Consider the following 14,329-nt stretch of genomic DNA (forward strand, 5'->3'; position numbering starts at 1 on the left):
CTAAAAAAGGTTATGGCTTATGGCTTGTTATATGTCAACTACCTAAATACACATATTGGGCATAAAATGGTTTGTTGGTCTATCTCTGTAGTTTTTAAAACCCACCGGTGTGGCATCCTCTATGAACTGTTCTTTTGCCATGCTGAGGATGCTGTTCTGAATCGACATGCCTGCGGAGGGCGCCACTGAACAGAGTTTTCTTTGTCTTGCGCTGTGAGGAGTCCTCTTCCTAAACCCATAAAAACATTGAGTAACACATAATATTTATCTCTAATGTATTCAGTACCCCACTAATGTCCCTGTATCATCTTAAATCCACACACCTCATTTTTTGTGTTATGTTTGGAACCACTGTAGGACAAACCAACTTTGCGGCGCACGAGAGGGGGCTTCTCTCCGGTTTCAAGAGGAAATTCGTGAGGAACTTCTCCCGTCAGTTCCTGTCAAAATAATGAAAAACAAACATTAACAAGCATATTTTACAGCAGCTAAACAGCCATTTCCTTTTTTGACATTCTATTTTTGTAGTATATTAAAAGCCCTTTCATAATGTTATAAATTGTCCTATAAAAATAATTTTATATATATATATATATATATATATATATATATATATATATATATATATATATATATAAATATATATTTTGTGTATATTAAAAACTGATTTATTTAATATTTTACAGAAGCCATATCCTTTTTTGACATACTATTCTTGTAGTATATGAAAAGCCCTTTTATATGTTATAATTTAAATTTATAACATAAAAAGCTTTATATAATTTCATATTCAAATCATATCATTTTTCACATACTGTTATATTAGTATATTATAAATCTATTTTATAATGTTATAATTTACAGTATAAAAGTTATACATTATACATGTTTTATATTTTTTGATATTCAAAAGTTTTAAAAATATTTTACAGAAGCCATATCCTTTTTTGACATACAATTCTTGTAGTATAATTTAAGACCTTTTATAATGTTATAATTGATAATATAAAAATCATAAATTATATTTTGTTTTATATTTTTTATATTAAAAACAGTTTTAAACAAGCCATTTTTTTTTTGACATAATATTTTTGTAGTATATTATAAAGACCATTTATAATGTTGTAAAAATTATCCGCTATATTTTCTAGATTTTTTAATATTCAAAACAGTTTTTAAAATATTTTAGTATTTAAAAACCGTTTTAAGACATAAAATAACATAATTATACACTTATTTTCTGTACATACTATTCTTACAGTATATTATAAGCCCATTTATAATGTTAAAATGTATAATGTCCATGAATAACATATATGTTATAAAATTATAATTTTTTGATATAATAATAATTATTTCATAATTTAATAATGATCATTATCCACCATTTCTCAGACCCTCAGATGTATACAGGCTGTTTTTGCCATGGTACCTATGACTTACTTTCTGCCATGTTAGCCTCAGTCACCATTCATTTTCATTGTATGGATAAAAGATGCAATAAAAGTGAATGGTGACTGAGACTAACATTCTGCCTAACATCTCCTTTTGTGTGCCAAAATTCATACAGGTTTGGAACAACATGAGAGTGAGTAAATGATGACAGAATTTTCATTTTGGGGGGGAACTATCCCTTTAAGAAGCCTTTTATAATAAAAAAATACTTGAAATAACACACATGTTGTGCAAAACTCCGCACAACAAATGATACAGCAGGTTGAGATGCAAGTATGTGCAAACATTATTTGGGCATGTGGCGGCATCTCTGCAGAGTCACATGATCTGGCAGCTCACTGTTGAGTTGTTTGCCAGTGACAACAGACCGGGACACCAGGGAGTGTGTTTGTGTGTGTGTGTGTGTGTGTGTGTGTGTGTGTACACTGACCGCCTCTTGTAGACACACGCATCTGAGTTCTGCTAATCGAGTGCTGAGCAGTGACTGCAGACTCCTGCGTCTCTCCTGCAGCTCGACCATTCGCTCGGCACGCTGCTTACTGTCCATACCAGCCTGCAGATCTGTGGACACACACACACACATGCACACATTATGTATTAATGTCAATTAATGTCAATATGTATTAATTGTTCTTGACTTACTTCAAGTCACTAGCAAGCCTACAATAATGATGAGAAGTGCCGAAGCACAACTGACAAAATAATGTCACAAGTAACTTGCAGTTTCATGTTTCAATCACAGATGTCGAAAGAGAGCCCAGAATTCCGCAGTGTACCTTGAAATCAGGGTTCCCTCAGTCAATAACCCAGAAATATCAGGGAGTTTTAAAATAACGATTTCCAGGCCTGAACAAAATCTTTGAAAGACATCGAAAAATCATGGAAATATCTACTATGAATATAATTTTATCTAGTTACGTTTAGCTCTAAAATATTTAATTGGCTGGAAATTGTTCTTTGTGAGCTCAGTCTTTTTTGTGTGTTCAAAAATGGAATGCATAATGGAATGGAATAAAACTTATCTTATGATGTGTTTTTAAAAGTTGAACTGTTTATTTTGCACAATGTCTCAAAAAACTGGTGCTCATTGTGTGAGAAGCTGAAATTAACAGTAGCTGGGTTTACATCCAAATGTTTTTATGCACATTTTGGAATTTTGCATAAAAGTGCTGGATGAAAACACAAAAATGCAATAAAATTTTCAAAATGTGCACAATTTTTTTTTTTCGATAAGAAGACGTGCATAAACTACAATGGAAACACACTTACTGAAAAAATATATCTATAGAATTTAAATAGGAATACAGATCCCTTTTCATTTCTATTGTGCACCAATTTCCCCAGAAGATTTTTTTCTCTTAACACATGCGATGGAAATTATGCTTAATTTGCTAATTGTTTTCAAACAGGTTTCCTGAACACTCCCCCATCTTCCATTGGTCCATCAAACAGATTTCAAACTCACACACTTGATTAATAACTTATGGGTATATGTAGTTAAATGATTATTTGTAGGAAGACGTGCACTTATCAGCACTCTAAAACACACAACCATATGGAGGTGCTCACCAGGGCCTGTTATCAGGTGACTTTTGACCTCCATGTCATACGTCTTGTGTGTCACCTCGCCACCTCTTGATTGTCAGTTTACCTACAGAGAAAGAAAGAAAAATAAAACAAAACATGACAATGACAAATCTATTAAACAGATGATGCAGAGAATCAGCTCAAGTAAAAAGTTCAGCTATGTCACTCACCTTCTCACCTTCTTGTAACAGTCATACGTACTACAGAGTTTTGGACTTGTGGCCATGAAGTAGATTTGCTGCTGTTGGTGGGCAGCACTGCAGTACTGCAACTGGCCTGAGGGGGGAGCCACTGTGCTGCTTCTGCTCAATGCTTTATAAACACAATGCCCTGAAACATAAACAAACCACAAATGACACCAGTGAAGATCCACACATAAGGGCCATGATGGACATTTGTGCCTTGAAGATATTATTTCTCAGTTATGTCTCATTTAAAGGATTAGTTCACCCAAAAATGATCTCATGATTTACTCACCCTCCTGGCATCCCAGATGTGTATGACTTTCTTTTATCTGCGAACACAAATTAAGATTTTTAGAAGAATATTTCAGTGGGTCCTCACAATGCAAGTGAATGGGTGCCAGAATTTTGAAGCTCCAAAATCCACATAGAGGAAGCATAAACGTAATCCATACAACTCCAGTGATTAAATCCATGTATTTAGACATGATATGATAGGTGCGGGTGAGAAACTGATACATTTTTAAGTCATTTTTTATCATAAATTCTCCTCACTGCCCAGTAGAAGAAGAAGAAGAATGGGAAAGTGAAAGTTAAAGTGGAGATTGACTGAGCAGAGAGGAGAATTTATAGTAAATAAGGATTTAAATATTGATCTGTCTCTCACTCACACCTATCATATTGTGTCTGAATACATGGATTTAACCACTGGAGTCATATGGATTAGTTTTTTGCTTCCTTTATGTTGATTTTGGAGCTTCAAAATTTTGGCACCCATTCACTTGCATTGTGAGGACCAACAGAGCTGAAATATTCTTCTAAAAATCATAATTTGTGTTCAGCAGAAGAAAGAAAATCATACACATCTAGGATTCCAGGAGGCTGAGTAAATGATGTGAGAATTTTCATTTTTGTGTGAACTATCCCTTTAAGAATACCAACTTTGTCTCAGATGTTTCATTAAGAGAAATCATTTAATTTCTAAATATCATTATTTGTTTTAAATTTAATCCTAAATTTCATTACGAGGAATAAAAATAGACAAAAATTAGACAATTGTTGACATACAGTAAGAGTAAAGACTAAAGCATAGCTCAGATAATTTTGTCTTGGTAGTATTTGATGAAAAATATTTGAGTTCATTATGAAATCTCTGACGTTTAATTGCAGGCTTTGTTATTTTGGCAAATCTGTGCACAGTTTGATACATTGTCCAGATCTCTTCTGAAACTCTAGAGGAGACACGTGTATCACTAGCCATTTTGACATTTAATCACGTGCAGCATATGAATATAGATATCTACTAGATATTAATTACATTTTCACTAGTGATATCAGTAAATACATTAGCACTGGTAAAAATGTTATTACTCACATAAAAACCTTTTCTTTACATCAAAAATTTAATTTCAGCTAGCAAAAAACAATTACTGATAACTGCATTCTCACTAGTAGAATTTCACAATTATCTGTCATTCACTACTGTTCAAAACGCAATTACAGATATCTATAATTAATTAATAATTAATGAATAAATAATGTATTTATTATATATAATAAATTATCATTTTTATATCGATAATTACATTGTTATTGTACAAATATTCATGCCTGATATCAACAACAACTAGAAAAAAATGGCAAAATGTATTTTTAAAATTTTTGATTTGGTATTTCAGATATCTAGAAATAGATTTCAGAAATCAGTAAACTTTTAGTTAAATGTAAATGAAACTATATTAATTATAGACATCTATTAAGGTTTTCTTACAAGTTCTAATCACCTTATAGATATATGAAATTAACACTGCCACTAAAACCAAATTATCAATATAAAAAAATTAGCACTTCTATTTATAATTCAATTGTTGATATCAGGAATATGCATTTGCACGAGTAACAAAATAATTATTGAATATAAAAAAATATTGATTTTACTAGTAAATAGTACATTGGAATTTAAACTAGCAAGACATTAATTATGGATAATTGCATTTTGAACAGGAGTGAATGACAGGTCATCGCAAAAATACTATTAGTGAAAATTAAGTTATAAGTAAATGTGATTTTTACTAGTTGAAATTACATTTTTGATATCAAGAATGCGTATTTCCACTATTAATGATTTATTTTTATATCAAGAATGAACATTTTCACTCATAATTCCTCTGCTGATATCAAGAATTAGCATTTTAACTATTATTAACTAAAACTGAATCATAGATATCTATGATCATATGCTGAAGATGATTAAATGTCGAAAGGGCTTGATGCACAAATGAGATCACTGGAGTGTTTTTCTCAGAAAAAGACAAATCTGAGCAGGACACTTATGCGAAAGTCTCCCTTTGCTCTCCAATTAATCTAATTTCTAACTAGAACCAATTGAGAAATTAAAGAGATCTCATTTTTTTCTGGTCAAAAGTATCATGGAGGTAACACAAGATTGCAAAGCATTTTCAGGTGCACAAAGTTGAAGATATAAGATGTTTTTACTGCTTTGGAGAGTAAGATGTTCAGACAGAGTGATGATACAAAAATATGCATGACTAACTAGCGTGGCTCATCAATTTTGTGATTTCAGGGTCTCGTGTTTACACAGTTAGTTTATTTTCACTTTTCAAGAACTTTGGTTGACCCAAGTCTGATTCACATCTGATAGTTTAAAGTGCATTTCCCCCTGTCATATTCACATGGATTTGCCTATGGGAACTCTAAACGGCATGTGCAGGAAGTGGCTCGTGAAGCAGGAAGTGAGTGCGGGAAACAGAAATGGGAGGCTCAGACTGACTTACAACAACAATACAGAGAGAAACCCTCACGCGAAAAAACACTCTCTCAGGGCACGAGTCATTTCCTGGGATCAGCCATAAACAAGGAGCCGCAGACAAGGAGAAAGGTCAAAAACCTCAGAACTGCATTTTTTAAAACTGCAGCTAACGCCATTTCCTGCCGCCAACTAAATAACACCACCAGAAATCCAAATGTTTCCAGCTTTAATGCCTAGTGGCAATCCGTTCTTCACAATGTAGTTTTTTATGCTCAACCAACAGAAAGTGGAGGCCCGACGGGTAGTTATTCTCTCTGCTGTATGACATGGGTCGAGAGCTGCTCTGTCATTGAGATGGTGTGAATGATGGGTGTCTTCAGAAAATTTATCAGGTTGTTATTATAAAGAACGATCAATAGATCCATTTGATTCTTACATGGGATGGGACTAACTTAAATGAATAGTTCACCCAAAAATTGGAACACAAAAGAAGAATTTTCTAAGAATCTTAATGCAGCTCTTGCCATTCAAAAACAGTTCATAGCAACCACATATATCATGCTGCAAAAAAAAAGAAGGAATTGTGTAGTATGTAGATATACAGTACTCGTATGTAAGTCTCCTAAGCTGTCGCCAAAAGCGAGTTGTGAAGTGAGCTGTTTTCAGCTGTTCAGGCTGTAATATATTGAAGAGGAATGCTTATTTTTTTAAATGCATCCCCAAAACCACCACTGATTACGCGAACGCAATTACGTTCTGCAACGCTGCTGACTCAACGTGCTTCCAGTCGCGCAACAAGGGAAGGTAAACACGCTGGAGCTTTGTCAGTGAGTCAGCATAATGTGGCCGATCCTAGGGTACCGGAGCTCTCAGAAACAACATGCCGACTTCCTGTGTGATGATGTTGCCTCAACGCACCATTTTTAAATCTTGTTGTAAATGTGGTATAGTTACAAGCATTGGATGAGGTGAAGATTATCAGTTTATAACAACATAAATTTTGGTCTGTTCCTCACACTAAGCTATCGTATGACTTCAGAAGACATGTAATAAAGTGCATGAGTCTAGTGGACTACTTTTATGGTGGTTAATCTATTTTACAAATGTGATGGTTTGGCATGATAAAAGCGTCAATAATCAATAGTCAATTTTTTCCTTTTTCTGTGAACTATTCCTTTAAATAAGATAATATAAGAAGAGTAAGACACACATTCTAATCAAAACAGAACAATGCAAGTACTGTATGTTTTCATGACCTAATTGTGCCTACAACGTAAAAAAAATACAAGTGTGTTGATAGAGTAAACACAAGGTTTCTGCCTGTCTTGGTTTGTCTAGTGTTGGGTTTCACCGAACGGAGCCACGCTGAGTCCTGATCTTGTTGGTGATCTGAATCATGGAGATACTGATCCATGTCCTGCAATGTGATTTTCCCATTTTTATGGGTGAATCTCACAAAAACCGTCAAGAAATGTCCGGTAGTCTGACAGAAAATAAATAAATAAATAAAAGAAAATAATTATCCTAAAGATAGGCTCCACGTTTTCATTAAACCTTTTCTCAATGTGTTTTTTTCCATGTTGGCTGTAAAGTTCTATTTTCATAACAGCATCACATTATATGCTGATCTATTGCTTATACTGAACCGTTTCAATGATTTTGAGTATTTTATTTTTGTTTCTTTTCTTTTTCAGATTTTGCAAGACAGCATTAATTTGAAAATATAAATATACACCACACAATTTTTCTGCATTGAGTGTGTGTGTGTGTGTGTGTGTGTGTGTTTAGATTTACCAAATGTCAGGACAAATGGTCTGTGTTTCTCTGGAGGTTTGCCAGCATTCCTCTCTCTCATGTCAGAGCCTGTATCATCAGTCCTGTTCAGATGTTCACGTAGAATCTGTCAATTTTTCAGACATTCATTCCTTAACCATCTCTCTTATTTATTTATTTTTAAGTGTTGCCTAATGCATGAAACTTAAAGGGGCCACACTTTTGTAGCATTCCCTGAAGTCCACTAATAATGTAAGATAAGGTTTCCTTCTCCAAAAACAGTCATAATTAAATTTTACTTGACCATTTCCAGGCTGTTTTTGCTACTGTACCTTTAACCTCCTTAGACCCCTGCATGACTGCTGTGTGCATTTTCCATTTCCCTTTTTGATTTGTAACTAGTAGCACCTACCAAAAAAAAAAAAAAAAAAAGAGCAAATAGTTTTCCTAAACATTTATGTGCACATATGTGAAATTTTAAGTAATACCAAGCTATAGAAAGACATATTTATTTCATCAAATATTTTATCATGTGTCCAGAAGTGTTGGTTATTCATGTCTTTGAGACGTTATAGACATTACAGCTGCTTTTCTATAAAATTGAATAAATAATTTTGATTATTTAATTTTTTTAACCCGTTTTTTCCCAATTTGGAATGCCCAATTCCCACTACTTAGTAGGTCCTCGTGATGGCGTGGTTACTCACCTCAATCCGGGTGGCGGAGGACAAGTCTCAGTTGCGCATCTTATCACGTGGCTCGTTGTGCATGACACCGTGGAGACTCACAGCATGTGGAGGCTCATGCTACTCTCCGCGATCCATGCACAACTTACCATTGAGAGCGAGAACCACTAATCGCGACCACGAGGACATTACCCCATGTGACTCTACCGTCCCTAGCAACCGGGCCAATTTGGTTGCTTAGGAGACCTGGCTGGAGTCACTCAGCACGCCCCGGATTCGAAATCGCAACTCCAGGGGTGGTAATCAGGGTCTTTACTCGCTGGGCTACCCAGGCCCCCACATTTACTAATGTAAATAGAACCGAATTGTACAGTGATAAAATAAAATATAACAAAATTTATATTAAAATGAAGTGAAATGACCCACAGATGTGTTAATGTTGAAAAATATTCAAAATAACTATCATGTTTTTTCAGCTTTTGATGGGAATAAGGTCTCAGTTTCCACATATGTGGACTTCATCTTTACCAGCACGCTGACGCGCAAAAAATGAATGGATTTTTTAAAGTGGCATATCAAACGAAACTATAGATTCTTCTTTTTACAACCAAATATATTTCAATAATAAAAAAAAAAAACTTAAAGAGGTTTCTTACCAGAGGCACTTTTGTTGGCTCTGCACCCAAAGAAGCGTTTCACGGAAATCAACGTCATGCTACGCGGTGTGCCAGAAGTTTAACACTTAAATGACAGAGTAGAGTTGTCGGTTTTAATTAAATTAAATTATGCGTTGTGTATAGCGAAGCCAAAACACAACATCCACATATGTGGACATGGGGTCACACAAGGTCAAGACTTCTGTATGTAAATTATTTATTTTTATGGTTAGCTAAACTCTGAGTACTGGCTAGATTTGGATATTTCCTGAAAAAAAAAATGTTGGTGTTTTGCCCATGCAAAATTTGCCACTATGATGCTGGTGTTGATACTGTATGATACTAAGGTGTTCTCAGTGGTTGTTAGCACATTGCTATGTGGTTACTAGGCGGCCCAAGTCAAAAAGCCCACCTCCAAGTCTTAATGCTATTCTGATTCCTAGATATGGGTGGGAGTTTTGCATTGTGAACACTGTCTTCATAATTCATCAAAAGCTTTAATTTCAAAAGAGTAAGGAAATGCTGTTTGGCAAGATTCAAGCCCTAGCTTTGTCATTCTACATCATCATATGTCAATATTTCTTCTATCCTCCTCTTGTTCTTGTTTACTCAGCGAGATTCTCTTGATAGATGCTTGCAAACTCGGTCTTGATATTTCACATAACATCAACAATTTCAGATTCAAACTGCATTTTTTTTTTTTCGTGACTGCAGAATTGCCTCCACTGGGAAACATAATTTCCACTGAATCTTTCCTTCTTGCAGAAATGTTGAAGAGATGGGGTCAGCAGATTTTTTTGCTCCCTGGACTCTAAATGACCTCTCTCATCCCGGCGGGATCTTATAGACGTTTGCTCCACCGTTTTGTGTCTCTGGTAATTAATCCTGCACTAATGAGGATGTGTGGACATAGCTGAGTATCCACATCACCAGCTACAACACAGGCCGGATTCAAACCGTGAGCCAGCAGAAGGGGTTTGGGTGGTTGACAGGGCGCTGCTATGCTGCTTAAGCATTCTGACTGGTTTTTAGCACATTGCTATCTGGTCTCTATAGGGTGTTTGCAAGGGTATTTTGGGTGGTTGCCAGGGCGTTGCTATGCCACTTAAGCGTTTTGAGTGTTTTTTAGCACATTGTTATGTGGATGCTAGAGTGTTTGCCAGGGTGTTTTAGGTGGTTGCCAGGCGTTAGTATGCTGCTTAAGCATTCTAAATGTTTTTTAGCACATCGCTACTGTATGTGGTTGCTAGGGTGTTTGTGAGGGTATTTTGGTTGGTTGCTATGCTGCTTAAGTGTTCAGAGTGGTTTTTAGTACACTGTGTTTGCTAGGGTGCTTTGGGTGATAGCCAGGGCATTGTTATGCTGCTGTAGCTTTTTAAGTGTTTTTTACCAAGTTGCTATGTGGTCTCTAAGGTGTTTACCAGGGTGTTTTGGGTGGTTGCCAGGATGTTGTTATGCTGCTAAAGCTTTCTAAGTGGTTTTTAGCACGTTGTTATGTGGTTGCCAGGGTGTTTGCGAGGGTATTTTGGTTGGTTGACAGGGTGTTGGTATGCTGCTTAAGTTTTCAGAGTGGTTTTTAACACATTGTGTTTGATAGGGTGTTTTGGGTGGTTGCCAGGGCGTTGCTGTGCTGCTTAAGCATTCTGAGTGGTTTTTAGCACATTTCTATGTGGTTGCTAGGATGTTCGTGAGGGTATTTGGGTGGTTGCCAGGGCGTTGCTATGCAGCTTAAGCATTCTGAGTGGTTTTTAGCACGTTATTATGTGGTTGCCAGAGTGTTTGCAAGGGTATTTTGGGTGGTTGCCAGGATGTTGCTATGCTGCTAAAACTTTCTAAATATTTTTCAGCACATTGCTATGTGGTTGCTGGGGTGTTTGCGAAGGTATTTTGGTTGGTTGACAGGGTGTTGTTTTGCTGCTTAAGCATTCAGAGTGTTTTTTTTTAGCAAATTGTGTTTGCTAGGGGGATCTTTGGGTGGTTGCCAGGATGTTTTTATGATTCTATAACTTTCTAAGGTAGTTGCGTAGTTGGTAGTTGTGGTCTCTAGGGTGTTTACGAGTGTGTTTTGGGTAGTTGCCAGGGCATTGCTATGCTGCTTAAGCGTTCTGAGTGGTTTTTAGCACATTGCTATGTAGTTGCAAGGATGTTTGCGTGGGTATTTTGGGTGTTTGCCAGGGCATTACTATGCTGCTTAAGCATTCTGAGTATTTTTTTAGCATGTAGCTACGTGGTTGCTAGGGTGTTTGTGAGGATATTTTGGGTGGTTGACTTGTTGACAGGGTGTTGCTATGCTGCTTAAACTTTCAGAGTATTTGTTTAGCACATTGTGTTTGCTAGGGTGTTTTGGGTGGTTGTCAGGATGTTGTTATGCTGCTATAGCTTTCTAAGTGTTTTTTAGCACATTGCTATGTGGTCTCTAGGGTGTTTGCGAGGGTATTTTGGGTGGTTGACAGGGTGTTGCTATGCTGTTTAACTGTTCTGAGTGGTTTTTGGTTGCTAGGGTGTTTACGAGGGTGTTGTGGGTGGTTGCCAGGGAGTTGCTATGCTGCTTAAGCATTCCGAGTATTTCTTAGCACATTGCTACACCTTTTTGAACTGTTGCCTTCCGGCCGATGCTTCAGAGCTCTGAGCTCCAGAACCGTCAGGCACAGGAACAGTTTTTTCCCTCAGGCTATCCATCTCATGAACAGTTAAACTGCCCTATTGAGCAATAACTATGTGCAATACACAGTTTAGTCTTTCTTATATTTATCCAACACATCCAACCTCTTCTGCCATTTCATTCCTCTGAAAAAAAAATAAAAAAAATAAAAAAATAAATAAACATTTGCACTGTGCATAACAGATTTGTATTTACACTGTACATAACAGATTGTATTAGATTTGCACTACCCATGTGTATGTGTGTATGTATGTGTGTGTGTGTCTGTACGTATGTGTATAATTATTTTTTATTTTTTATTATTATCTATGTCTTGCTGCTGTTTTTGTATTGTTTTTGTATGGTTGTACACTGTAAGCTCCTGTCACCACGACAAATTCCTTGTATGTGTAAGCATAATTGGCAATAAAGCTCATTCTGATTCTGATTCTGATATGGTTGTTAGGGTGTTTGCTTGGGTGTTTTGTGTGGTTACTAAGTTGTTACTTAGAGTACTGGCCCAAGTCAATAGACCTAAATCAGTAAACAATCACCAAGCAACCACTAAGAACACCCTAACAATCTCCTTATGGCACCCAAGCAAAGCTGTCAACTGGGCAGAGAAACTAAATTTGAATTTTTACCTTAAAAATTTTCTAAATTCTAATTAAATTCTAATTTTAAATTCAGCTGATTTTTTAAACGTACATTATTTCCTTAGTCCACAAGAGGGCGTATTGAATATATATATATAACCATACAGCACCGTGTTATATTATTGCAAAGAACATTCCTGGCTGTTAAAAAAAAACATTACATTTTCAAATAAAGTGCATATAATAACAAATAAAAATGTTTTAGTTGGTTCATAATCTCGAATTGTAAGTCAAAAGTCAAATGAGGGGGGAAACGCTTCAATAGGTTGTTCTGTGTTAACATGGTGTTAAACTTCATAATAACAGCGATATAACACAGTGCTTTTTATTAATTACAGCTGGATGTAGGGTGGAATTATTCCCAGATAGCAGTGGTATTTGGCTGAACTCTGTTGTTCAAACAGACGGAACACAACAGAAAGGAACAGAACAAGAGACTCTCGAGACACACATTTCCAACTTGAACTCCTTTACAGACAAACCCATTGCTTAATCTGAGAAATGCTGATAAGAGAGCAAGACGCAATGGCCAAAGACCACCTACTGTAAGGGGCTGTTCACACAGAACACTTTTGCAACCATCCAGTTTACCATTTGTTTTTTTATGTAAACACGCAAGATGAAAGTCTTTGTTTCGCTTTGTTTTTGTTTTTTAGATGCCATGTCAAGTTAAAAAGTACATTAAAATGCGTCTCGAGACACCTTGTTTTTGTTAAACTGTATTTTGTTGTGCTTCATCTAGCCTTTTTTAGACCAAGAATGCAATTGGTCTGAAGTCATTGCCAGTGCTTGACACACATCCAAAATTCGAATGTGCAGTTTTAGCATTCAAATGTGCGTATTTTTCTTAATTTTAATATGAAAGACCTACAAGCAACCACCTCCAGCACCATAAAAACCACATAGCAACACACCATAAACCATCCACAACACCATAGCATCATGGCGATGAGTTATGTGGGCAAGCACCTATTATTCTTCGGATGTAAAAATCTAGTAAATAACTAATGTAATCTTATGACATAAAACAGATTTTATCCATATATATTATCGAAATGAGCGAGTGTGTCTAAACTCTCACCTGATGCACATATGACTTTCTTTCTTCCATGGAACACACAATGATGTTAAGTAGAATGTTAGCCTCAGTCACTATTCACTTTTATTGCCCCTTTTTTCCATAAAATGAATGAAATGCATGGAAATGAAAGTGAATGATCATTCTGCCTAAAATTGATTTTTGTGTTCAGTGGAGGAAAGAAAATCATACTAGTTTGGAACAACATGAGGGAGAACAAATGATGTCAGAATTTTAGATGCTCTAACCTTTTAAAAACAAATATAAACAAACAAAAGAACAAGAATAAAATAGAAAAGGGCAGATACAGAAGTCCATGTTTACAACACATTCCTAGAGATTTTGAGGTTTCCACTTCAACAGCAGACGACATATTTCGCAGGTCCAAAACACCACTAAAATGGCCCAAACCGTCTTTCCACTTTTGAGGAAGACAGAGTAAATTTGGTTAACCAAGAATATTATTTTATTCAAGAGAATAAAAATAATGATGAAAGGAATCAACCAATCATTTACTTATAGTTGTATCTTCATGTTAAGATGGGAAAGGAGAAAGTATTTTAAGATGAAAAAAATTACAAACTTTTCCTTTAAACAAGCAAAACAATGAAATTCCAAAATCCTGCTTTCCTTTGGTTTTTCTTCTGAGGACATGTAGTATGTGCACAATATTTGTCACATTGGCTTGACCTCACGTTTCTATGTTTAATGTCCAGCAGTTCTCTCTGAAACAAGATTAAAAGTACCAACAACTACATTTCATCTCAAGAGACAGGGAGTGTCCTCCACAATAAAGATGAAAAAGAACCATAAAAAGAAAGCAAAGCACCTTCCAAATTCCATGA

The 14,329-nt window shown here is 35.7% G+C and overlaps 1 protein-coding gene across 1 annotated transcript in view; it reads right to left on the minus strand.

Annotated features, from left to right (window-relative positions):
* LOC127424429 (coiled-coil domain-containing protein 120-like) overlaps nucleotides 1-14,329 on the minus strand; it is a 53,495-nt gene that overhangs the window by 28,694 nt on the left and 10,472 nt on the right. Inside the window, exons 3-9 of the mRNA XM_051669647.1 lie at nucleotides 8,100-8,175; nucleotides 7,789-7,894; nucleotides 3,213-3,372; nucleotides 3,025-3,106; nucleotides 1,886-2,016; nucleotides 324-440; nucleotides 106-229 (exon numbers count right to left, since the gene is read on the minus strand). Of these exons, the coding sequence (XP_051525607.1) occupies nucleotides 106-229; nucleotides 324-440; nucleotides 1,886-2,016; nucleotides 3,025-3,058 (406 nt within the window). The 5' untranslated portion in view covers nucleotides 3,059-3,106; nucleotides 3,213-3,372; nucleotides 7,789-7,894; nucleotides 8,100-8,175. The remainder of the gene's footprint in view (nucleotides 1-105; nucleotides 230-323; nucleotides 441-1,885; nucleotides 2,017-3,024; nucleotides 3,107-3,212; nucleotides 3,373-7,788; nucleotides 7,895-8,099; nucleotides 8,176-14,329) is intronic.

This window comes from Myxocyprinus asiaticus, chromosome 33 (assembly GCF_019703515.2).
Source record: "Myxocyprinus asiaticus isolate MX2 ecotype Aquarium Trade chromosome 33, UBuf_Myxa_2, whole genome shotgun sequence".
NCBI lineage: Eukaryota > Metazoa > Chordata > Actinopteri > Cypriniformes > Catostomidae > Myxocyprinus > Myxocyprinus asiaticus.